General features: G+C 40.0%; 1 protein-coding gene across 2 annotated transcripts in view; it reads left to right on the forward strand.

Moving 5' to 3' along the window:
• The window catches only part of npas3 (neuronal PAS domain protein 3), a 318,042-nt gene extending 305,363 nt beyond the window's left edge, over window positions 1–12,679 (forward strand). The window contains exons 9-12 of one of the 2 annotated variants that reach the window (XM_084392651.1): window positions 277–383; window positions 5,919–6,066; window positions 6,432–6,547; window positions 7,648–12,679. In XM_084392651.1, coding sequence (XP_084248777.1) covers window positions 277–383; window positions 5,919–6,066; window positions 6,432–6,547; window positions 7,648–9,050 — 1,774 coding nt within the window. In that variant the 3' untranslated portion in view covers window positions 9,051–12,679. The remainder of the gene's footprint in view (window positions 1–276; window positions 384–5,918; window positions 6,067–6,431; window positions 6,548–7,647) is intronic. The other variant, XM_084392652.1, reaches the window with a different exon arrangement.
• The last annotated feature ends 11,696 nt before the right edge of the window (window positions 12,680–24,375 follow it).

The raw sequence follows: 24,375 nt of genomic DNA on the forward strand, positions 1-24,375 counted from the left end.
ATCCAATTGGTTCTGACAAATAGCTAATATGTTATTATAATTTGCTGCTGCTAATGTTTAATGGTGATTTGTGGGTGAATATTGAAGTCAACATGAATTGCCAATCACAACACTTTTTCCCGTGATGTGTTGCATTGTAGAAACAAGCATTTTTCAATGCACAAAAAAAAAAAAAAGAGTCTTGTTTTGAGCGACTAATGAATCGAACTGCTTAAAAATAGTGGCAAAAACTAAATGTTGTCAATTTTGATTTAACATTGAAATAATCCTTTTCAGAATCAGCGACTACATGGACCTGACACCTGTCGACATCGTAGGGAAAAGATGTTATCACTTCATTCACGCAGAGGACGTGGAAGGCATTCGGCAAAGCCATTTAGACCGTGAGTATCCATCCAATCAATCTGTGCAGCCACCCAACAGTGCCAAAAACTACAGGATGGTTGTTAAAGAGCAAGATTCAGTGTCCTTACATGCTTTAGCGGGACTCATTGATCATTGGTCAATGACATCCTGAGAGCACACCGTGTTACGTGCCAAAGCTGGTGTAATGTGTTCACTGCAGCACTTCAGCGTAATGGGACAGCAGTGTGACAGGCAAGATTATCCATGCTAGCGGTTCTTCTCATAACTGTCCATGAAGAACCGCTTCCCTCTGCCAGACGGGTAGGCGAGCGCACGTCTTCCAAACAAGCCACATATCGCTTGCAAGGCATAGAACGTGGCTGAGAATCTCTGTTCGTTTGACATTACACATCTTACACATTTCACTCCTCCTTTCAGCTTTAGTTGCTCCTCTCAATGCACAGGCGCCACATTTCGAGTGCATTTTATGTCATGTAGTATTCATCTGGGCCGATCCACCACTGCAGAGCCCTTTGAAGGTTCCTCAACCTTTTGCACGCGCTGCTTTCATCGCGCTCGGCAGGAGGGCCGCTGACCGTCTGGAGGAACGTTCATGCTTCTTGAATATCTTAAATCATCTGTTAAGTGTGTTTTGGCAGCACACCTTTACCGCTCCCCTCCACCACCATGGCAGAAATTCAAAGCGTCATTGAGAGCGGCGTAGCGTTTCATACAGTAAATGTGTGTGCTGCTCTACAGCAGGCAGGTTGCCATTATTTAAGTAGTGAGGGTTGAGGCACAGGAAGAGGAGGAGGAGGGGGATAAATCCCTCGTTTTATTAGGTGTTTGCAGAGGAGGGTGGGTGTCCTTGGGGCTGGCAAGGGAATTTGGAGCTGTCTGATTAGATATTGGGAGTTCAACTGAATTAGAGCGCAATTACCACTGTATTGCACTGTCCCTTTGCCTTAAAAAGCCACCAGATTGGGTCCATTAGACCTTGATTTGAAACCCAGCGGAGGCAGAGGAGAGAGGACTGAAGCCCTGGATTGCATTGATAGCGGAGAGAGAGAAAGAGATGGTGTGAAAGGAGAGAGAGGAATACGCACTAAGTGAGAACTGCACATCCCCAGCTACCCCTGGCTTTCTAACCATCTATTACGCATTAGCGTGACGGCAATCAACATAAATCTAGCCGCACTGCGAATGACCGTTCACGACGCTGCAGTAGAGAGTGGATAGGGATGCCGTTTCTGCATTTTACTTTGTACGTTTATGCTCGATATGATAAAATGCTGGTTAAAACATTGTTTGAAAATTTTGCTTCCCACGCTGTAATCTACTCAAAATGTAAAGATTTTATATTTTTTTTACATATTTGTGGTCAAGGAAAAATCATGTTTTGATAGTTATCAGCATCTTTGTTCAAATAAATGACCGTTAAATATTTTTTATATATTTTTGTGCGATAAGAGCCATATTTATTTAAAAAAACTGAATCAATCTCAATTTGAGCAGATAAATTTAAACCAAATACTCTACCAATAACTAATACAACTAGAAATGGTAGATAAATGTGTTGAACTGATTCCGTAAGTTTCTTCAAATGAGAGATACCATAGTTTAAGACAGGGTTTGATTATTGGTAATTATTCCTGCTGTCACACTTTTAGTTTTAAAAGTGTGCTTGCTACTTTTAGTTTTATTCCCCAACACAGGTTAAATGCATTATAATGATGTGTGTGTCAGAGCCAGATCTTCAGGTGTCTGCATGAACATGACGCGCGTGACTAAGGAGCAGATACAGTGATCTCCCGCTGATTGCTAATCAGACACTGATATCAGATCACACAGGGCCATCAGATTGGTTAGAGCCAGGGATAAGAGGGATGATGTCAGTCTGGTCAAACCTCTCGACAGATCTGTGCTGCAGATGCAGTGACGTGTGCGGTCCTTTGGCTTGAGTGCATGCATGTGGTTGTGTTCTTAATGCGTTGGGATGTATGATATATTACAGATGCATATTGGAGAGGTCATAGGCCACTGCTCAAGTGTTTAAGGGCCTGATAAAGCATTTAGAGCAGTTCTGTTCAAATTGAACACCTTGACCTACAGTTGCTTAAAGAGTTGTTTATGCTCCTTTATAAAATGGGAAGTTCAGACAAGATTCTAATCTTCAAAGTGGTTGAAAAGTCTGGTTTAATGCAAAGTTGCTTGACAACCATAACCTACAGTTGGGCTTATGAACTATATTAATTATAGTCATTTTATAAAAGCAATAATTCAAGGTTGTGCATAACAGTGGTTTTAAATAAAAAAGTTCTGTCATGAAATTCTAGATGGCGCAGGCTAATAGGTCCTTAACTCAAACTGCTTGCAATCACATGATTCTCTGAAGGGCACAGCTGATTGGTTCCTGCTGTATCAGTAGCCAATGAGCGCACATGTTCAGCCTTCAAATACTTTGTTAGCATTTGCTGTAGCGTTTGCTGCACGCTTTCAAAAACCCTCCACCTTCCCCAGCTCCACCTGTATATATCTGCTACGGTTAATTCATGTGTACAACAGCAGCATGTCGTGTATGTACTGGCAAAAGTCCTGTACTTACTCTGCAGCAGGTCAATTCCGCCAAGACCAAACATATCAATCAAAACACTCAGAGAGTTGTCATGACAGAACTACAGTTAAGGTAAACTCACTGTACTGCACAGTCTCTCGTGGGCTTCTTACTACTTTTAGGACATGCTAAAACATGACCTATCATCTATTTGTTTAACGGCTTAATTTGAGCTTTATAACTGGATAAAATGATCTCTAGTTTACTGAAGGAAAATTAGAAAGCAGACTGTGGTGCTCATGAAGCATTTGAGAGCAGGTGTTTTATATGGGCAGAAATGCATTGTGACAGCTCTGACCTCACCTGTGTCAGCTTCAGAACAGGACCAACACGGCTTAAATTAATAAAAGACACTGTGTTACACGACTACGTATAATACTCACCGCATAAATGCTCCGCGGGTGTGTGTGTGTGTGTGTGTGTGCGTGTTTTTACCAGCTGAGAAAGAGCGAGAGAGAGACAGAGGTGGGAAACGATGGCTCACAGAAGTGTGGAGAAACCCCAGGAGACTGAAGCTCTGTGCCTGAAGGCAGACTACAAGAGCCGGTCTCTGAAGAGTAGTTCAAACTGACTTTAATGAAAAACTCCCTTCACTCCTTATTGTGCTTGAAGATAGACTCCACAGCTGCGGAAAAATACACCTGCTCTAACACCCATCGCATGTACCGTTGACAATGTTTCTTCAGTTTTCTTCCATAATGGATTCAGAGTAAATATGAAATATGATTCTGTATCCATGGATATACTGTATTTACGTCAGCAGTGATTCATTTGAATGTTTTGTTGTTGTTTTAATGTAATTCTAATTAGTTTTAGTTGTTTGCACCAGTTTAGCCAAGGTTGTCAACTAGTTTGACTTCTGGTTAGACCAGCACATGGCCATAAAAAGCAAGCTTTGACCAGCTAGAAACTGGATTTCGTTTTGGATTTTATAACACTAGGAAATCTTTAAAACCAGCAGATGATAGCATCTTTACTTGTAGTTATTCTAAATGCCTTGAAAGTGGTCGTAGTCGTAATTTCACTTCTCACCGTTTCTATAAATGGCCAACGTGTTTACTTCCTCTGCTGGTTAAGTTTTGCCATTAAATCCAAAGAATCCAATTCACTTGTCCAGCCAAACCCTGCCTAGGTGCCGCAGATCTGCATGTCTGCTCTCTCATTCATAAAAGGCTTGTCTTTACAATAATACCCCAGTGGACTGCAAGGACTTTTCCATAAAGCAATTTCACGGGTGTAAATTACTTACTTTTATATGACAGTGACACCCTCCACCCCTCCTGCTGGAAGTGAGGCCACGCTGGGTAAAGGGTATCTGAAAGGTAGCTGCTATTATGGAAGGGATCCAAGTGATTTAACAGAACTGAAGGACAGAGGCCCTGGTGCAGAGAGGGATAGAATGAGAAAGAACGGAAGTAGAGAGAGAGAGAGACCGTCCTGCAGGCTTGCCCGAGGCTCCAGGAGAAGGCAGGCAGATTAAAGAGGCCGTATTCCTTTTAAAGCCTCCAAAAGCAGCCAACGACTCCTGCACCGGATAAAAAAGAAAAGAGGGATACAGAAAGAGAAGAGCGAGGAGGGGGAGAGAGAAAGGGGTGGCTTCATTACCACTAAATCAATAACTCAAGCAGCCCCTGATTGATTTAATGGCAGCGTAACTGAAAGGGGGTTAAAAAATAAGCCTCACCTGTACAGACGTGGTGCCGTGTGGAGCCGAGGGGGCCAGCACATCAAATGCAGATGCAGATGAGATCAGGTTTAAAGGCAGGGGGAAAAATGTCCTGGAAACTTGTAGACAGTAATGAGGGTTTAAAGGGACTGCTCAGACTCACGTGTTCACAGATAGAGGGGGAAAAAAAGAAGAAAAAAAAATTCACTGTATATGTATGACCAGATTTAATATATTGAAAATGTATCATACTTATCCAATTTAATGTACATAATGCACATGCATCTATCTACCACTGTGAGATTTTAAAACCATTTCAAAAGAAAATAGCTAGAAATAGAAAATAGAAAAAGTGAATGTTTCCACCTCTTAATTTAGTACAGTTGAAGTTGGTTTTAGGGAATATTTACCATGGCAGGTCTTTAATTTATCATCAGTTTTGTCATTTCACATGCAAAATATGATGGTTTTTTCCCTGAGCACTTAGAATGCTTAGATGCATTCCATGTGTGCTGAACCCTTCCATAGACTCTCAGTAGCATGTAAACTTTGTTGAAGAGAATGAAGGTGAGTCAAGGGCATGCCCACTGGCCACAGCGAACAAGTCAGATAAACAACTCATGGCTTTTTGTCTCAATTTTCTGGAGTTACAGCTTAGTTTTACATTTATTGGTACAGAAAGCAGTCGGTGAACTAAAGTCAATTATCAGAGCCTTTGGGACAGCTTCTTAAACAATGCTATTAGTCTGTAATGATTTTAATTACTAGACTTATTCTTTTATAAATCATTCTTCTCAATGGACTCTTTTTATGGAAAGGGCTATTTGTAACTGTAATTAAACCCAGAATCTGAATTTACTGCCGTGCTTGGATTCCGACTGTTTCTGTTGTGCAGAACAATGATTAATGCAAATTCATATTATTTGAGATCGCCATTTAGCGCTTAATTTAGCCAAAATTATGGCAACTGCCACAGTGTCTTCACATGAGTAGCCTCAGACAAGGACACAATTACAGAGCCCTTAGCAAACAGTCACAGCACCCTCTGCTGGGCTTTGGAGATTAATAATGTTCATGATGTGAACACAGCATGAAATAATGGATAGGTTTGAGCTTTACCTGGGCACACTAAATGCAAATATTATGATTATTATTAGTTATTGTTGTAATTAAACCTGAGTATATGTATTGCTGTAAACTTTTGAAAACTTAAGCAGTGTCATTTCATATATTACAATGTTCACAGGTTTATCCTCCTCCTTTCCTTTCTTGTATCATCTCCTCTTTCTATAGTGATGAATAAAGGTCAAAGTGTGACAAAGTATTACCGCTGGATTCAGAAGAATGGAGGTTATATCTGGATCCAGTCCAGTGCCACTATTGCAATCAACGCCAAGAACGCCAATGAAAAAAACATCATCTGGGTCAACTATGTACTGAGGTATACGAGTCTTTTACTTTGATGAAAATGCCATATCTTTAGATTTTGATTTGTTCCATCCGGCACTGTAACAAGATGAAAGTATTTCCCACTTGAGAGAGTTAGTAATTGTCTGCTCTTCTGTAAGATGACGAAGGCTAAACGCACCACTCTTCTCAAACTGCTTTTGGGTCTGTGCACGGGCTGAGAGAACATTAGAATGCTCTGTGGTTTGGGCCGCAGTGAATCAATCAGGATGTCTGGAACATTCTAGAGAAGAGAGTGAAGGATGTTTCACACAGCTGTGAATGATTCTCAGCTGGCAAAGTGAATGACTTCTATCTTCTAAATGTGTCTTTTTATGTGGTTTCTTTTTTAATGGGCAGTAATCCAGAGTACAAAGACACACCTATGGACATCGCACAGCTGCCTAACCTGCCAGAGAAAGCATCAGAGTCCTCGGAAACATCTGATTCTGAATCCGACTCCAAGGAGAATTCTGGTAGCGTACCACTCTCGTCCCATTCCATTGCAAATATGATACTATTTCCCACAAAACATTTCAGAATAAGTGGAAGGTTGCTGGTTTGATCCACACATGGAGCAAGTCCTAAATCCATTATTATGCCCTTGAGAAGGAGACTTAAAGCCAGTTTTTCTTGCTCCATGGTTGTTGTCCCAGTTCATGGAACTGTTTTTAATTCTTTACAATCAAGTAGTCTTCTAAAAAAAAAAAAAAAAAAAAAAAAACTATATACACAACACACTTGTCTTTTAACCAAATGCAAATGTCTCATCTGAGGGCTCTTACTGTGTAAAATATCTTCATTCCAATAATTACTGGAAATTATGTAGGACAAGGAAATGTGGTGCTTTCGCCATGTCCCTAAAACTGGTGTAAATAGTCAATTAAAACTCCACAGCCAGTTGGAGATATTAATTATACATTCCAAAAGAAGATGAAGTGAGATTCCAAAGATGGTAGAGGCTGTGAATGAACAAGGCCAGTTGACAGTCTGGGGAAAGTGCCAACATATTGGCCCCTGAGCATCTCTGCCTGCCGAGCCTTTTGCCAGCCTTCATCACAAAGGTTACAGACTGTGCCAGCTGCAGCTGGACCAAACCATGCCCTCTTCTCCTCTCAGACTCCCTACCCATCTCTACACCCCGCCTTCTCCTTCTGTCTTTCTCTGTCTCTTTATCTCTCTCCCTGTGTTTCTCTTCCAATGCAAACATGCTTTTCCTAAGGCCAGAATTTCCAATCCCCCCCCCCCCCATCAAGGTCACTTGTTCTGAACAGAATTCGAGCCTTTCATGACAAAACTAATGATACATCACATCATACACAAGTCACCAGTGGCTAATGCTGCAACCAAAACAAAGAACCGTTTATATCCCAGGTGTAATTGTGTCCTGTTCATATATACAAGTAATACATGTCCAACTGGAGCTCTCCCAACTATCTAAGCTTTAAATAAATACCCTTATTCTAAAACTCCTAATCATGTTTAGTGAACTATGGTTCTTGTGCAAGGTACTGATAAACTATGGAATGGTTTGGTGAATGGAAACTCGTCCTCTAAACCTTTTTCTTTCTCCCAGAAGACAACGAAAACTCCAAGTCAGGTGGGAAGGGGAATCAGTCTTCTGAGAACAGTGAAGATCCAGAGACGGACAGTAAGAAACAGACAGGCCGGCCGCCAGAGCAAGAGATGAGACGACAGGAGGAAGGAGACAGTTCCAGCAATCCAGAAAGTCAGGACAGCGATGATAGCCTGGAACCTTCTGACTGTGAAACCGACCACAAGGAGGGCCGCTTGGGTGGTTTACACATAAAGGTAGAGCGCTATGGTGACGGCGAGGTGGAGGAATTGCAGGACTCGCCCTCTTCTTGCTCCTCCTCAGAAGAAGAAGAGGATGATGCAGAAGATATTGTGAAGGACTGCAACAGTGGACGAGAGTTGACCGGGCCGGCAATGAGTAAACACCAGAAGAGAAAGAAGAGGAGGAAAAAGCAGAAATGGGATGATAGTCGCCAACGTCTCCGTCTGTCTCCCTCGGCTGCTGCAACCCCCAGCCCTGGCAGCCTGGACCCCACCCTCGGAGACCAGCCTCCCCTTCTGCTTCCACCCTCCCCGACCAGTTCCTCTGTGCTGAAGATCAAGACTGAGATGTCGGAACCTATAAACTTCGACAACGACAGCAGCATCTGGAACTACCCACCCAATCGAGAGATCTCCCGTAACGAGTCCCCCTACAGCATGACAAAACCCCACGACACCTTCCCTTCCCCCCCGCCTGCCGGCCTGCAGGTGTCCATTCCCGACTCCGTCCTCACTCCACCTGGTGCCGAGGGTGGAGGAGGTAGCAGAAAGCCCAATTTCAATGGCAACAGTAGCAGCGGCAACAATAACAGCGCCCCCTCCTCCGTGTCCAGCGCAACTCCAGGCAGCTTGGCTCCTCCTTCCAGTTCAACCACCGCTGACCCGCTCTCCCCACCTCTCTCTGCCTCACCGCGGGACAAGCAGCAGGGTACGCCCACCTCCTCCGGTTCCCTGCTCTACACCAGTGATCTGGAAGCCCTGCAGAGGTTACAAGCGGGGAATGTGGTGCTTCCATTGGTGCACAGAGTCACAGGAACGCTTGCCGCCACCAGCACGGCATCCCCACGAGTCTACACCACTGGAACGATCCGATACGCCCCGGCAGATGTCAGCCTGGCCATGCAGGGCAACCTCCTGCCTAACGCCCACACTGCTGTGAACTTTGTTGATGGGCCCGGTTTCGGCATAGACCCCAAGACACCCATGGAGATGCTTTACCATCACGTGCACCGGCTCAACATGTCCACCCCCTTTGGGGCCACGGTCAGCGGAGCCGGGCTCACGCAGATGCCTGCTGCTAACGTCTTCACCACAGCAGAGGGACTCTTTTCCACGCTTCCGTTTCCCGTCTACAGCAACGGCATCCACAACACACAGACTCTGGAGCGCAAGGAGGATTGAAGCAAAACATTGAGACCATATTACTGTGTTCAACTGTGTTAAAAAGACTCTTCTGAGGCAAAAAGACTGTGTATCAAAGTTGGGGAAAAGTGAGATGTTCTAGCACTTTGAATTTTGAGCAATTGAGCTTGTGTAACTGAAATGAATGGTTTCTCTTTCTGTGTCTTTCTATCTTTCTATCTCTTCGACTTTCTCTTTCTTCTTTCTCGCCTCCTCACACAAGTTCTTGATGACGGTTTCTCTAAACGGACTAAACAGACTCATCTCTATTGTAAAGAGTTCCCTCTGAGCCACAGGGAATTCATAGCACTGTAGCGTATGTCTTCTCTGGGGTGAAATATTTGTCCAGAGTATCTAACATCCTCATTAGGATGTCTTAAAGGTATTAGAAAAAGAAAATTGACAAGAAAAGAAACGGTTCATGTTTCTAACGGTATCTTGATGTAATCGAGACTGATGCTGATAAAAGGATGTTACCCTATTTGATGTAGTTCAAAGGGTTTTAAGGTTCTTTCTAAAGGGGGAATAGTATTTTAGAAATAATGCTTTTTCTTCGTTTTTTATAGCTCAACTTGCAAATCATGCATTTAAAAAAGCAATTTTAGCCGGGTATTGACCTGTGAATAGAATGTTACTCTAAAATCCCAGGACATGGAACAGGTCAGTGTGAGATTTCTCCAGTTCCATCATCTTTTTGCAGATCCATGGTGCTATCATTGAGTTACCCTCACTCAGCTGGCTGATGTAGGTACTGTTCCGGAACTCCAGACAAATGGCGGCTTCAGAGCTTTTCTACAGAAAAGTCAAACATCTAACAAGACTTCCTTTGTTATGATTGATTTTTTTTATTATTATTATTATTATGTTCATCACTTATTATTATGTTCACCACCTGTGAGCATGTGGTACATTGAGGATTTTAACTCAATCTGAATGAATCCGGAGAGAGGGATACGCTAAAGTTTGATTCTTTTTTTTTCCGTTGAATTCCTTTCTATCGCTCAGTGCAACTGAGGCTAATTTTGCATCACAAACTTGAAGATGAATGTTAAAACTCCAACAGGCTTAGGTCAGAGCTATTCTTAATTGTTTTGAGGATTTTTTTTTTTTTATTATTCTTATAAATGTTTGGCTTAATTGTTTACACTCCCTCTTTAGCTTACAAGCCTGGTTTCCTTTCCGAAATCAGTTTCCCTTCATCCCTTACCCCTTAAACTCTCTCTAAAAATCACATATCAAACAGAGATTGTAATAAGGACATGCATTTTCAATCAAAAAATGTGTTTTGAAAATCCACATTCCTAATTTTTATCCACTGTTGCCAAAAAAAAAAAAACTACTCTCACAGTTTGGTGTTAAAACACTGTGATTTGATGTTTAAAAAAAACGAAAGTAATAAAACGGAAGAAAACTGTCACTTCATCCTTTGACAGCCGTCCATCAAGTCATCTATTATGCAGCGTGATAACCGTAAACTTGTACAATGTGTAAGTGTCATTGGCTGTCAGTCTCCATAGCAACTTAAGTGTGTGTTACTATATGCAGTATATACTGAGCTAATGTAGCTGTTTTGTCCTTTGTCCTCTCTGTGCTAGTCCGGGCTTGGACGGGGAAACATTCGTTCTCCTTCCTGCCCCCTTGCAGTCTTAGTGAACCAGTGGAGGTTAGTGGATTTTGTGTGGTGGCCTTCCAATGTAGTGTCACCTTTTTTGCTGCTTCCTTTTTGTATGTATTACTTTTTTCTGTTTCTGCTATTGCTTTGCTGTTGTGTAGTCTACAGACCTCTCTCTCTCTCTTCTCAGAGATAAAAGACTCTAAACTAGCTCAAAGGTTTAAGGAGCCATTTTTTTGCCACTGAGGTATTCTGGGATTGCAGTTTCCAGCCCAAGCGTGATGAGGAATAAAAAAACTGAAGTAGCATTTAGCAGACTGGAACCTTAAAAGCCTCAGATGTGAAACATTCCCAGAGTCCCTTGTGCTTCTCTTGTGCATTGGGTGTATTTCATTGGTTTCCACCAAACCTGTTGACTTCAATGACCCTGCAACTCACAGGAAATAATGAAAAAAAAAAAAAAAAAAAAGATGACAGTAGTATTTCAGGACAATAAACAATTTTAAAGATTTCTAAAGAGATGAAAAAAGTATTTCGCACTATAAAATCTATTTTTATAGGTGTTTTGGAAATGCATGTTTACTAAGTTGATTGTTTGGTTTACTTGATTTTGTTCGGTCCAGCGGCTTTGTCGATGTTTAGTGTTTTTTAGTCTGTCCGGCAAAGGGAAGGGGGGCCTTCGTCTTTTTACCTGAATCAGGCTTCCCCCCGACATCAGGAAACTTGTGTCTGTGGTTTCTGTGAAGACGTGTTGTTACTCAAACCCAGGTCATGATATTAATGTTTTTAAAAATGACAATAACGGGGCTCGCTGTCTGAGCGGTTGCAGGAGAGCTGCAGGTTAACAGGATCCTAGATTTTAGCATTTTGTACGTAGAGCAGAAGTGGTCAGGACGGCGGTTTGGGTTTGGGGACAGCTCCAAAAACAGACACTGTGGACCAGGAAATACACCCATATGTTACTAACAGAACAGCCGGGCGAGCTGTCTCAATGTATCTGTGTTGTGTCAAAATGATTGCTGGTGATTTAATCTTAAACTAATCTCAGCTGCTGTCAGATAAATAGTGTTTAAAATTACAATATGAGAAATCACTTCATTTACCTGTGAAGACTGTGTCTGTGTTTTTAACTATTTCTTGTACAATTATACAGATTCTTTTATGAGGAACTTGGTGCCAAGTAGAAGAATATGGGAGAAAGGGTTAAGATTCTCTTAGTATCAGTGTTAACAGTGTTATAAATTCTAAGTACAAACAAATTAAAATATTAAAAAGAGAAAACTATGGTACATTTTGATTTTGTTTTTTGTTTTCAGAGGAAAAAAAAGACAAAAAAACCAACTAACTGAAGCTAACTTTGAGTGCCTGGCTTATTTTTTTGGAAACACATTTTTTGTTCATTTACCATGAATAATGCTGCAATTCAAAAATGTACATACTTCATTTTACAACAGGGTTATTTTATACTTTTGTAGGTTTTCATCAGTTAAAGCGACATGTCATACATGGTTGTCTTTCTGTAACACAGTTTTTTTACCATCTTACAGGTGCCATATTCATAATAAACTTTTCTTGGATTTGTTACTATCTGGCATCATTTCTTTTACATTCTGTTCATCATAAGTGAATGCCGAACATCAATGATTATTCTTTGCGTTCCTACTTTCCTGCCTCTTTATGTTTGTTCTTTTCCCTCCTATGTTTTTCTCCCGGTCTTTAGTTTTGGTTAACGTAGTCAAAGCCTTTTTAGTTACCTACAGGTTTCAGGTAAGGGAATATCACAATATTCCCATGTAGCCCTGCTGCCTTTTTGCATCCACGCACGGTAAATGGCAATCCAGTGCACTTGTAGCGGGGCCGACGTGTTTTAGCAGTGGCTGGGTAAATCTCCTTTACGTTGGACAGATTCTCACGGGTATTTCGGATATGGTTTTCCACCTCACGGTATCTTCACCAGGTTTTCAATTAGCAGGAATATTTCAATCTGTGTCTTCTATTATACTGATCTCACTGTAACTTCCTACGGCAAAGCTAAATAAAAGGGGAAAATGCTTCCTAAAAAAACAAACAAAAAAAAAGTGTTTTACTTTAGATGTTTTTTCCACAATGTTAGGTCCTGGTCTGTGACAACTTTATTGATCAGATGTTGTTGAAACACCATTTTCAACCCAATTCACATCCAAGTGAAACAGGATATTCATAAAGAAAACGGGTTTTATTTAATCCATTGGGAATTGATTGGATTGTGCAAAGTGGACAAGGTTGGCTTTGAAGAATGGCAGAATGAGCCATTTATTTTTTATGAAAGAAAGATTATGAAGATATTTATCTCTTTGAAATAACACGCGGCGATATATTGTTCACGATGAGACCGAAACACGCAAGAAGGTCAATAGAGTCCATTTTGATTTCATGTTGACTTTATGTAACGAGTAAGATTACTATTACAATTATTCATACTATTTCTCCAGCACATGTATACTGTGCACAGTAATGTTTGTGTTCCACAATGCAATGTGTCACATCATTACGGTTTAAAAATTAATGTGTCCTGTAATCTTTAATCAAAATGGCTTATTTGACAATAACACTAATGTTTGAAACACTTACAGTGGAATAATACCACTTCACTATTTTTAAGTGTATAAGTGTAGACAGTATAGTGTATACTGTGTAGTATTCGGTACAAGCTAGTGTTCCACTCCGAACACAGCTTTTGTTCAATGCTAAGTAACAGTGAAACTTCACAGTTTCTGTGTCTCATATACACCTTTCCTCTTTGCCCTGTTTTTCTCTCTTGTTCTTTCCCTTCTCCCTGCTGCATATCTTTCTCCACTGACTTCAGGCACTGAGGGGGAGGTCACCGCTGAAGCCCACTGAAGAAATCCTACCAACTTTAAATATTTTACGCAATTTTAAATGAAGCCCATGAATGATAGATCACAGGAGAGAGGGAGTTAGAGAGTGGAGGAGGTGAAAAAGCCCAAACCTAAATCCTCCCTAATGATTAAGAGCTGTCCATCTCCCCTATACAGTCCTTACTGGAGTTTATATAGCAAAGAGGCTCTTATTAGGGCAGCTACAGGTCCTTCAACACTTATATGAATATGAAATATGAACTCTCTCTTATCTACATAGGTCTATGATCAAAAGCAGGTTTTAAATTAGTTTGAGCAGAGACAGGCATGGTTTTATCTACATTGCAGATATAAATAAAGATAGGCATGGATGGGTGGATAGATTTTCAAATATGATTACTTTACAGATTAGATATATGAGTACTTAAATCTACTATACATGTATTTGAGGAGGTGTTTTTTTTTTATTATTCAGCTAGATCTTAGAGCCACAGATGCTTTTCATCTGAGCTGTGAAATCCAGTGTGGCACGAGTGACATCTAGTGGTTACAGTCAGTAAAAACATCTGAGGAGCTGCTTTTTCAATAGAGATCTTCTGTACTTCTGAGACCTCTTGTGAATGGCAGGATCTATCATCAGTCTTTTCTGAGACAATCATACTGTTTATCGAAAAAACTAAATGCAGGTTTGGTAGGAAAATGCCAGTGTCTTGAGCATTTAAAAATATGCAGATTGTGCCAGAGTTTATGTTGGATTTCATGCATAAATCATATTGTTTTCACATTGGACAAATAATACAAAGTGTGAAAAATACAAAGTATTTTTCTGCCATTACTCAACAGAAGTATACAGAAGATTCCTGTTGAAAAAAAAAAAAGCTCTCCGTGTGTCATTACTGATTGTAACCACTAGATGTCCCTCTTACCACACTGTGGATTTCACAGTTCAGGTCAGTGTCTAATAGCCTGGGTTTCCCCATGCTGCCTTGCGTGCAGCGCGGTTTTATTCACGCTGCTAGGCAGCCTGGACACCATGGACCAGATTTTCCCCTCAAAAAGGGAACCAATCACAGAACGGGGAGGGAGCAGCAAGACGATGACGACGTCTATGCGACACACCGAAGCAGTTTGTTTATATCTATGGATCCAACATGGCAGCAGACGCGAAGTTACCTTTCGATGCAGCCTTAGATAGTGTTCTAAGTAGTTTAGTCGCTGAACGCCATCGTGTACACATAAATCTCTGACCCATCGTCTTCTTCCTCGTTGAATTTCTGTCGCTCTACATACGTCATCTGGTATAATTGAAACGATTGGCTATGAGCTACGTACAGGCGCATTTGATAGACATTCGTAGCGGCCAATAAACGGCTCAGGGCATTCGTAAACCACGCCTCAAATACGAGAAAATGAACATGTGGTTCCCAGACCACGCCTCAATGAGACGAGGTCTGACATTAGCCAGGCTAGTGTCTATATGAACTGCGCAATTTCACAAAGCCTTCATTATAACGCACAGAAGAAAACAAACATTAGCCTGTATCTCGCAATGACCCTGAAATTATTGTTTTGCTAAATTAAGCAGATCTTTAGGCTAACGAACGAACATTTCCCCACAACATTTAAATTAAACAAAAATATATCATCTATATTATCCACAGCAGGAGGGTCAGAACTTCAGAGTAATGAATTAAATGATTCATGAATGTGATTACTTTGTAGGCTATCACCTTAAAGTTAAATAAAAAAAATTATTAAATATATGTATCAGTAAGTTAAATAACATTTGACACACTTATAGTTAAAGGCGTTATTGTTTTATAAGCCATGTCGGGTGGAGTTGTATGGCAACTAAATAAGGCTAATGTGTCTGCCATGTTATTGAAATTTGTATAACTTTTTCTAGGTTATGTTCCAAGATCGTTCAAGCTGGCAATTATTAAGCCTCTCATAAAGAAATAACAATTAGATCCAAATGAATTAGCAAATTACAGACCCATTTCAAATCTTCCATTTATGTCTAAAATACTAGAAAAAGTCGTGTCCGCTCAATTAGGCTATTTTTTGCAAAATAATGATATATATGAAAAATTTCAGACTGGATTTAGGCCCCATCATAGCACAGAAACTGCACTCATTAAAATTACAAATGACTTACTTCTAGCTTCTGACCAAGGCTACATCTCTAGTTTTACTTGATCTTAGTGCTGCGTTCGACACTATAGATCATAAAATACTCTTAGATCGATTACAAAATTACACTGGTATTCGGGGACAGACATTAAGGTGGTTTAGATCGAAGATAATGTCAGTAAATTATGGAGTACCGCAAGGATCTGTGTTAGGCCCTCTGCTATTTTCAATATATATGCTGCCACTTGGTAATATTAAAAGAAAACATGGAATTAATTTCCACTCTTATACATTTCATCACGACCAGATGAATTCTCTGAATTATCTAAGTTGACAGAATGTGTTAAAGATTTATAATATTGGATGACCTGTAATTTTCTTCTATTAAATTCAGCCAAGACTGAGGTATTACTTATTGGACCAAAAACCTGTACACAGAATCTCTTAGAATACAATTTGCATTTGGAAGGATGTACTGTAACTTCATCCTCTACAGTTAAAGACCTGGGCGTTATATTAAACAGCACCTTATCTTTCGAAAATCATATTTCATATTGCAGAATATGCTTTCTGTTTCTGATGCAGAAAAGTTAGTTAATGCATTCATGACCTCTAGACTAGATTACTGTAATGCATTACGAGCTGGTTGTCCTGCATCCTCAATAAACAAGCTACAGTTAGACCAAAATGCAGCTGCTAGAGTTCTTATCACTCTCCAAGTTTAAATCAAGACGCATCTCTTTAGCCTAGCATTCATATAATGCATCTTCCAACCTTATACAGTTATATCAGATCAAATGCACATAATTATCCTTGATTAATGTTATAAACAGCAGCTACGCTAATTATTTTCTATTTGCTTCTGTGTTTTATCTTGGGATGGCCATCCTGAGGTAACTAGAGAGTAGCCTATGTCAGCTCCAGTTTGGATCCAGCCTATTATGAAGACTTCAGATGCCCAACACATGAAGAGACGCCAGGTAAGACTTCAGATGACGCAAACTCTGAATCAACATGCACCAATGCTATATTTTCTAAACGTCATAATCATTTGTTAACAAACAAGTATTCATTACTTCAATGAGCTCATTGTATCTGCATTAAATTACTACATTGTTTAAATTACTACATTTTTAGCTAACTGTGATTTTGTATATGTAAATTTCTGAAATACATAGGTTAGACACCTCCGTGAAGTTGGCACCCCATAAAACGAAATAATCTCCAAAACTATGCCATCCGTTTGTGCTGATTTGTGCCAAAAAACGTGCTGCGTATGGCAAGCCGTTTTAACTTTACCAATTGAATTCTTGATATAAACAATTGAATTCTTGATATCAAAAATGTAATTGTTGATATCAACAATTTAATTGTTGATATCTGTAATTATATTTTCACTAGTGAAATGTCACCATAGGCTGCCATTCAAAATCAATTGTTGATATTGTTGGATTACATATTTTATTAAATGTTTAATTTAGTTTGCAACAGTAAAAGTTGAGTATATTGAAGTTAGCATTTTAAGGTTAGGTTAGGATAATGGTATCAAGAGTCTCCTTTCCTGCCAGACCTGTTTTCTCTATTGTGTTTTAAATGAATCAGATCACTGAGATTCTCACCTTTCGGAGCCCAGACGTTGAATAGTTAGGTTGATTGACTTTCTCCTTATTGTCTTTAATGGCTCTTTGAGTCCCAGTATCACTCAGACTGATGGGATTAGCACACGAATGATTCGTCTATGCAATTTGCAATGCAATAGACTGTTATGCTGATTGAATTAGGATGGGTAACACGCTGGGGTCTGGGGCAGGTTCCTTAACCTGTATACCTAATTTGCATGCTTTGTTCAACCTCAATGTAAATCCCTCCCCCTATATGTCTATAAATTTGCAAGGCAACTGTATTGAGTTAGTCTTGATGATGATGATGAACTACAGACTACTTGGAAGAATAAATCTCTTCTGCTTATAAGATCCATCTCAAGTCTCCTGGTCTCATGCTTTGAAGAAAGAAAAACTTTACAACAATATCAAGCATTGATTTCTTACTATACAGTGAGGAAAATAAGTATTTGAACACCCTGCTATTTTGCAAGTTCTCCCACTTGGAAATCATGGAGGGGTCTGAAATTGTCATCGTAGGTGCATGTCCACTGTGAGAGACATAATAAAAATAAAAAAAATCCAGAAATCACAATGTATGATTTTTAAACTATTTATTTGTATGATACAGCTGCAAATAAGTATTTGAACACCTGAGAAAATCAATGTTAATATTTGGTACAGTAGCCTTTGTTTGCAATTACAGATATGCTACCGTGCCATGCATGATTTCAAACCATGACATCTTAGTGTATTACCAACAGTAACCTTGGAAACGGTGGTCCCAGCTCTTTTCAGGTCATTGACCAGCTCCTCCCGTGTAGTTCTGGGCTGATTTCTCACCTTTCTTAGGATCATTGAGACCCCACGAGGTGAGATCTTGCATGGAGCCCCAGTCCGAGGGAGATTGACAGTCATGTTTAGCTTCTTCCATTTTCTAATGATTGCTCCAACAGTGGACCTTTTTTCACCAAGCTGCTTGGCAATTTCCCCGTAGCCCTTTCCAGCCTTGTGGAGGTGTACAATTTTGTCTCTAGTGTCTTTGGACAGCTCTTTGGTCTTGGCCATGTTAGTAGTTGGATTCTTACTGATTGTATGGGGTGGACAGTTGTCTTTATGCAGCTAACGACCTCAAACAGGTGCATCTAATTTAGGATAATAAATGGAGTGGAGGTGGACATTTTAAAGGCAGACTAACAGGTCTTTGAGGGTCAGAATTCTAGCTGATAGACAGGTGTTCAAACACTTATTTGCAGCTGTATCATACAAATAAATAGTTAAAAAATCATACATTGTGATTTCTGGATTTTTTTTTTTAGATTATGTCTCTCACAGTGGACATGCACCTACGATGACAATTTCAGACCCCTCCATGATTTCCAAGTGGGAGAACTTGCAAAATAGCAGGGTGTTCAAATACTTATTTTCCTCACTGTATAATTTTTGGTATCAATAATTACATTGTTACTAGTAAAAATGCGAATTACTGATATCAATAATTCAATTGTCACTAGTTGAAATGTCTATTCTTGATATGAACAATTGAATTTGCTACTAGTAAAATTTTTCATTTTTGATATCTGAAAATGTATTTCTGATATCAATATTATTTCAGATATCTAAAATGGCTTTCTTACTAGTAACAATCACATTCATGATATCAGAAATTAACATTGTCACTAGCGAAAATTTAATTATTGATATCAAAAATGAACATTGTTACTAGTAGCAATTCAATTGTTGACATCAAGAACAGACATTTCAACTAGTGACAGTTTAATTCTTGATATCAAAAATAAAGGTTTTTACTAGTAAGAATTGTATTTCTGATATGTGAAATTGGAATTTCAACAAGAAATCAATTCTTGATATCAACAATGGATTTTGAATGGCAGCCTATGGTGACATTTCACTAGTGAAAATACAATTACAAATATCAAGAATTATAGTTTTTACTAGTTGAAATTAAATTGTTGATATCAAGAATTAGCATTTTAACTATAGTGAAAATTTAATTGTGGATATCAAGAATTAGCATTGTTACTAGTGGAAATGTAATTTCTGATATCAATAACTATCATTTTAACTAGTAAATATGTAATTGTTGATATCAAGAATTAGTATCCTGGAAATGAATAAAAGTTAAAACGGCTTGCCATATAGTAGCGTTTGTGCTGATTTGTGCCGCAAAAATGAACGTTTGTGCTGGTTTGGTGTTTGAGATATTGAACATTATTTTTTTGGTTGTGTGACGTCACTCTCTACCCCATGTCGTTCAAATCGCTCCAAACCGATGTCATTCGTTTGTGCTGGTTTGTGCCGTTAAAACAAACACTGTATCTATGTTCCTTTCGCAGATATAACAGATTTAATTCGGGATTTGTGACGTCACTCTCCACCCCATTTCGTCTAAATCGCACAAAAACTGTGTCATTCGTTTGTGCTCGATTTGTACCGTTGAAAGAAACATATAGCAACTAAGATGCTAAGAAAGAACTTTTTAAGTACAGTTACATAACTGTCCACCCCATATGGTCCAAATCGTATCAGTGTTTGATCAAAAAAATTTCAGCCTTGGTGAGCTTAAAGGTACAATATGTAAGATTTTTGCATTAAAATATCCCAAAATCACAAGGCCAGTGTTATATATTTTGTTAAGTTGATTATTTACAATATCCCAAATGTTTCCAACTATTTTTTAAATCGTGAGAAAATTGCGATTTTAACCAAGGAAACGGGGCGTTAGAGCAGGGGGGAGCTGGGAGTCGCCAGTCAATGGCGTCATATCCGCGTTACCCTCGGTTTCCGCTCGTACTGCGTGGAGTCCTGGACAAATGCGGAAGTTGTAGCCTAGTTGTAGCGTCTATCAAGCAACAAACGTTAGCTTGTTTTGTGCAGTCGTTATGGAACACAATTATTCTTTACCGATTGCAGCTGGTTCTGTCGACAAAGACAAGTCCCATAAACGTAAACGTCAACGTACGGGTAATATTGCTTTAGGTTTGTGTTTAGTTTATTGACATTGTTTATCACGTCTGGTGTTTATGGCCATGTAAATAAATATAGTGTGGTGAGCAGGACGAGGCCGAGGGCCGTGAGAGAGCGGCACAAGGCCGGTGGCGTGATTACTGATGAGCGACACCCGCGCGACGCACCGGTCTCGTATCTCTAACGGAGGAGCGGAAGTATAAAGGGGGAGCGACGACAGTGAAGAGCGAGAGAGGACATGCCTGAACTTGTTTGTTACTTTCGTTTGTATTTGTTTTATTTTTATCATTAAAATGTGTCATGAATGTTCGCCGGTTCCCGCCTCCTTCTTCCCATAACATCTGAACTTCGTTACATATAGCATGTGTTATACATAAAGATTAATCAGTATTTTGGCAAATGTTGTGGGTATGTTCGAATGTACTTTTACAACAATTGTTTAGAACACGTAAAACTGCGCAGCGTTATCACAACAATGAATTCGACAAATACAGTAACATCTATGATAACCAATTTAGTATTAAACCTTACTTTTCTTGCGGTTAATTCATTTTAATGAAATAAAAGCATGTCATTAAACGCAACATTTATAAAAATAGAACTTTACCTCATCCATGAACATGATTTTTCGATTCCGTCTGACTGATTTACATCCACGGTGGAGTTGAAAACGACAGTTCCCATCATTCCACGCTCCTTCACATCATCATCAAGCTACGCCGTTGTTGTTGTTGTTTGGAATGTAGCGCCCTCTAGCGACAGAAAATCTTGCATATTGTACCTTTAAGAGACCTTTAAAAAATGTTTTAAAAATATGCTGTTTTCAAAAATGCCAGGTCACATGGTCATGACTAACCAGCTCTCTCCTTATTACAATGTGTACAGACTGCAGGGATCTGATTAGACAGTGTCTAGCCCAGGATCCAACTAAACGCCCCACCTTAGAGCAGATGTTACAACATCAATGGTTTGATCGTGATCTACAGTAGATTGGAGAAGTTGAGGAGATTCACTCGATCAGTTTCAGGTGTGAGGAAATGTAACAGGCAGAGTAGGATTATTATCTTTTGTCTTAAATTCTGGATTATTTGTAGTGAGATTTTCAAATTTGTGTTCATTGTAATGTTCTTGTTATAGTCAAATCACCTTCTTTTATATAGCGCTTGATACTATACAGATTGTTTTAAAGCGGCATCCCTGTAGTAAACAGGAAAATAACAGAATCAGTAAACCAAACAGAATTCAATTCTGTTCTAGCTCAAAAAAAAAACATTCATGAGTTGACTTGTTCATATACTCGTTGTTTTGGATAGGAAATAACATACTTGCTGAGAGCTCTGAGCTCGAGACTTGACCCGAAGCCAGAAGTCCAACACCAACCTGACAGAAACTCAGAGCCTGTCCACGTCTGAGCAAGAACGTGTTTATTTTGTTTAACGTGTTTATATTTTATTTAACATTTGTATCTCTTGAATTGAAAATAAACGTTTTTAATAAACGTTTAAAAACATCATAAATGGGCTTTTTCGTTTGGACTTGTTTTGGGATCCTTTATTAATTTGGATGTATTTTTTTATTATTAATATGGATTTATTATTATGCAACAATAACAAATACAAAACAAGACAAAACAGTAACAAACAATAATACACAAAATAGATACAAATTAAATGAAAACAATATCACAGGCAGAAAAATGGCACATCTTTCACACTGTTTACATGTCACAAAAGACCTACTACCAGCTGTTCCTGTGGTGCTGCTGGAGTCATGGCAGGTGTCCCAGAGGGACTTGTAGTTGTAGTAGTGGGAAGAGAGGCTGGGACAATGGAAAAGTAAGGAGGAGGAGAGGCTAGGCTGGTGGGGACAGCTGTTGGGCCAGAGGGCGCAGTGGTGTCCTCATTTGCAACCTGTTAAATGTAATAATAATAAATAATAATATAAATATTATAAAACAATAAAAGTCTAAATTATCTGGAGCAACTGGGAAGTCCACTGACACAGTATGATACAAAAAAATTGTGACAGGCATAATTACCAGTTGTTGCTCAAGTGTAGCTGTAGTGATATCAGATGCAGGCCCTGAAGGTCCAGCTGGTCCAGAAGTGGCCTGGACAGAGGTGGGAGTTAGAATGACGGCTGAGCTGGTGGTGGCAGGTGATGGACCAGAGGATGGGTCCAGTAGGTCCAAATCAGCATCTTCAAAGCCCTCGTCATCTTCCTACTCTTCCTCTGTGCCTACATCTTCCAGCATGTGCTCAGTCTCCTCTGAGTCAGGTTGGACATCCTGCAAGGCCCTCTCTGTCTGGCGGTATATACCTATTAGCTCCCCTGGGACAGACAAGAAAAAAGAATAGAGGAAAATTTAATTTTCAGAAAATTCATTAAATGGTCATTCTATTTTATGGATATAGAAAATAGCCTCATGATGGAAAGCTTAAACTAACCAGTGTAAACAGCAGGTGGCTGAAAAGAGGGGACACGTTTCCTTCCAAGCACCTTGACACTGTAGTTGTTGACACAGTGAACAAGGTCGCCCGAGTAGCTGAGCAGTGATGGAGGCTTGACTGCCAGGGATGCAGCTTCACGGTCCTGATTCCATCTGTTAAGGCCTTCCAGGAGGTACAGCTGGAAATTCAGGCTGTTGGCACTGGTTCCTTAAGATAGTACAAATATGAGCAATATTGTTAGGTAAGGTTAACTTGTTGTGTTTGGTTCTTTGACAGACATTAACTCTAACAATAATTATAATGATGACAATAACAATACTACAACTACTAATAATAAAATGTTTAACTGCAAATATGTAATCTTGATGATGAATAAAAAGTGATTCATACTGACCTGGAATGAACCTGTTCAGATGCAAGTGGAAGGATTCAAGTGATGTGGCACATCTGTAGTTTGGCAAGACAATGCCCTCCTTTGTAGTGGTGCCAGTTACAGTGCACAGGAGGACACCTGGTTCATCCTGAATGCACTTCACGTGCTTCTTCTGGATTTGCCAGATGTGCTGCATCCTCTCGTGGTCCAACAGAGGGACACCAAGAAGGTCTCTGTCCGCCTCCCCTCTTGTCCGCCTCCTGCAGTGCAACGCCAGTTCGTCCTTGGTTATCTGCTGGTCCACTAGTTTTTCAGTGATCCCTGGAACAGCTTCTCGTTTCAGCTGTTCCCTCTTAGCTTGACACAGCAGGGCAACATCTCCACGGTCCCATTCAAAAATGCAGCTTGACAGTCTGGACATGAAGATGGGGTACAGAGGATGTGCATCCTTTGTACACCCAGATGCCAGTCGCCGCATGTCAAGCTTTACAACCAGGTCTGGCCACCCACCAAATCTTTGTTTCAGTTTTGTCTGTCCAGTGCCCTCCCGACAACATTCACAGTCAACATAGAGAAGCTTAGGAAGAGCCTGACCAGCATTTGCTGTACCTGCGGATGAGATCAGCAGCCATGGTGTCAAGAGCAGTCAGGACCTCCTGAGCAGTCAGGACACTGATGAGGATTTGGCCCACCTCACTGCTTACAGATGTAAGCCACAAGGCGGCCCCCTTGGTCAAGTCAAGTCAAGTCATCTTCATTTATATAGCGCTTTTAACAATGTAGATTGTTTCAAAGCAGCTTTACAGAGATAAACGTATAATTTAAGGTAACAGAGATTGTTTTGGCTTTATAGCGGTTCTTTAATAAAGTTATTTTCCAGCTAAAGTTAGTTTTGATTGATTCGCTTCCGTCGCAACGATCATTTGTTATTAAATTAGGGGCCGCTAAGACGACACCATTCTCTCTACACAGACTTTAAAGGAGAACTCCGGTCAATTTTAACATTGAGCTCATTTTTTTGTACATTTGGAGTGCTGTCAGTACAGAGAACAACGACAAAAATCGGTGTTGCCTACACCGTGTTATCCTCGTTTTAAAATTTGCACCCTGTTGACTTCAATGGGGCAAGTTTTAAACCTGCTTTTAGCCTCTTAACATCCTTGATGTGTCATTACAAGTGCACAGGTCATGTAAGTGATTCCTTCAGTTGATTGTCGAGTTCACGCGCATAGGTTTAGTACCTATGATCACGCGCGTGAACTCGACAATCGACTACTGTGGACTTTGACCGAAAACAGGATGTAAATACA

Source organism: Rutilus rutilus, assembly GCF_951802725.1.
Source record: "Rutilus rutilus genome assembly, chromosome: 21".
Classification (NCBI taxonomy): domain Eukaryota; kingdom Metazoa; phylum Chordata; class Actinopteri; order Cypriniformes; family Leuciscidae; genus Rutilus; species Rutilus rutilus.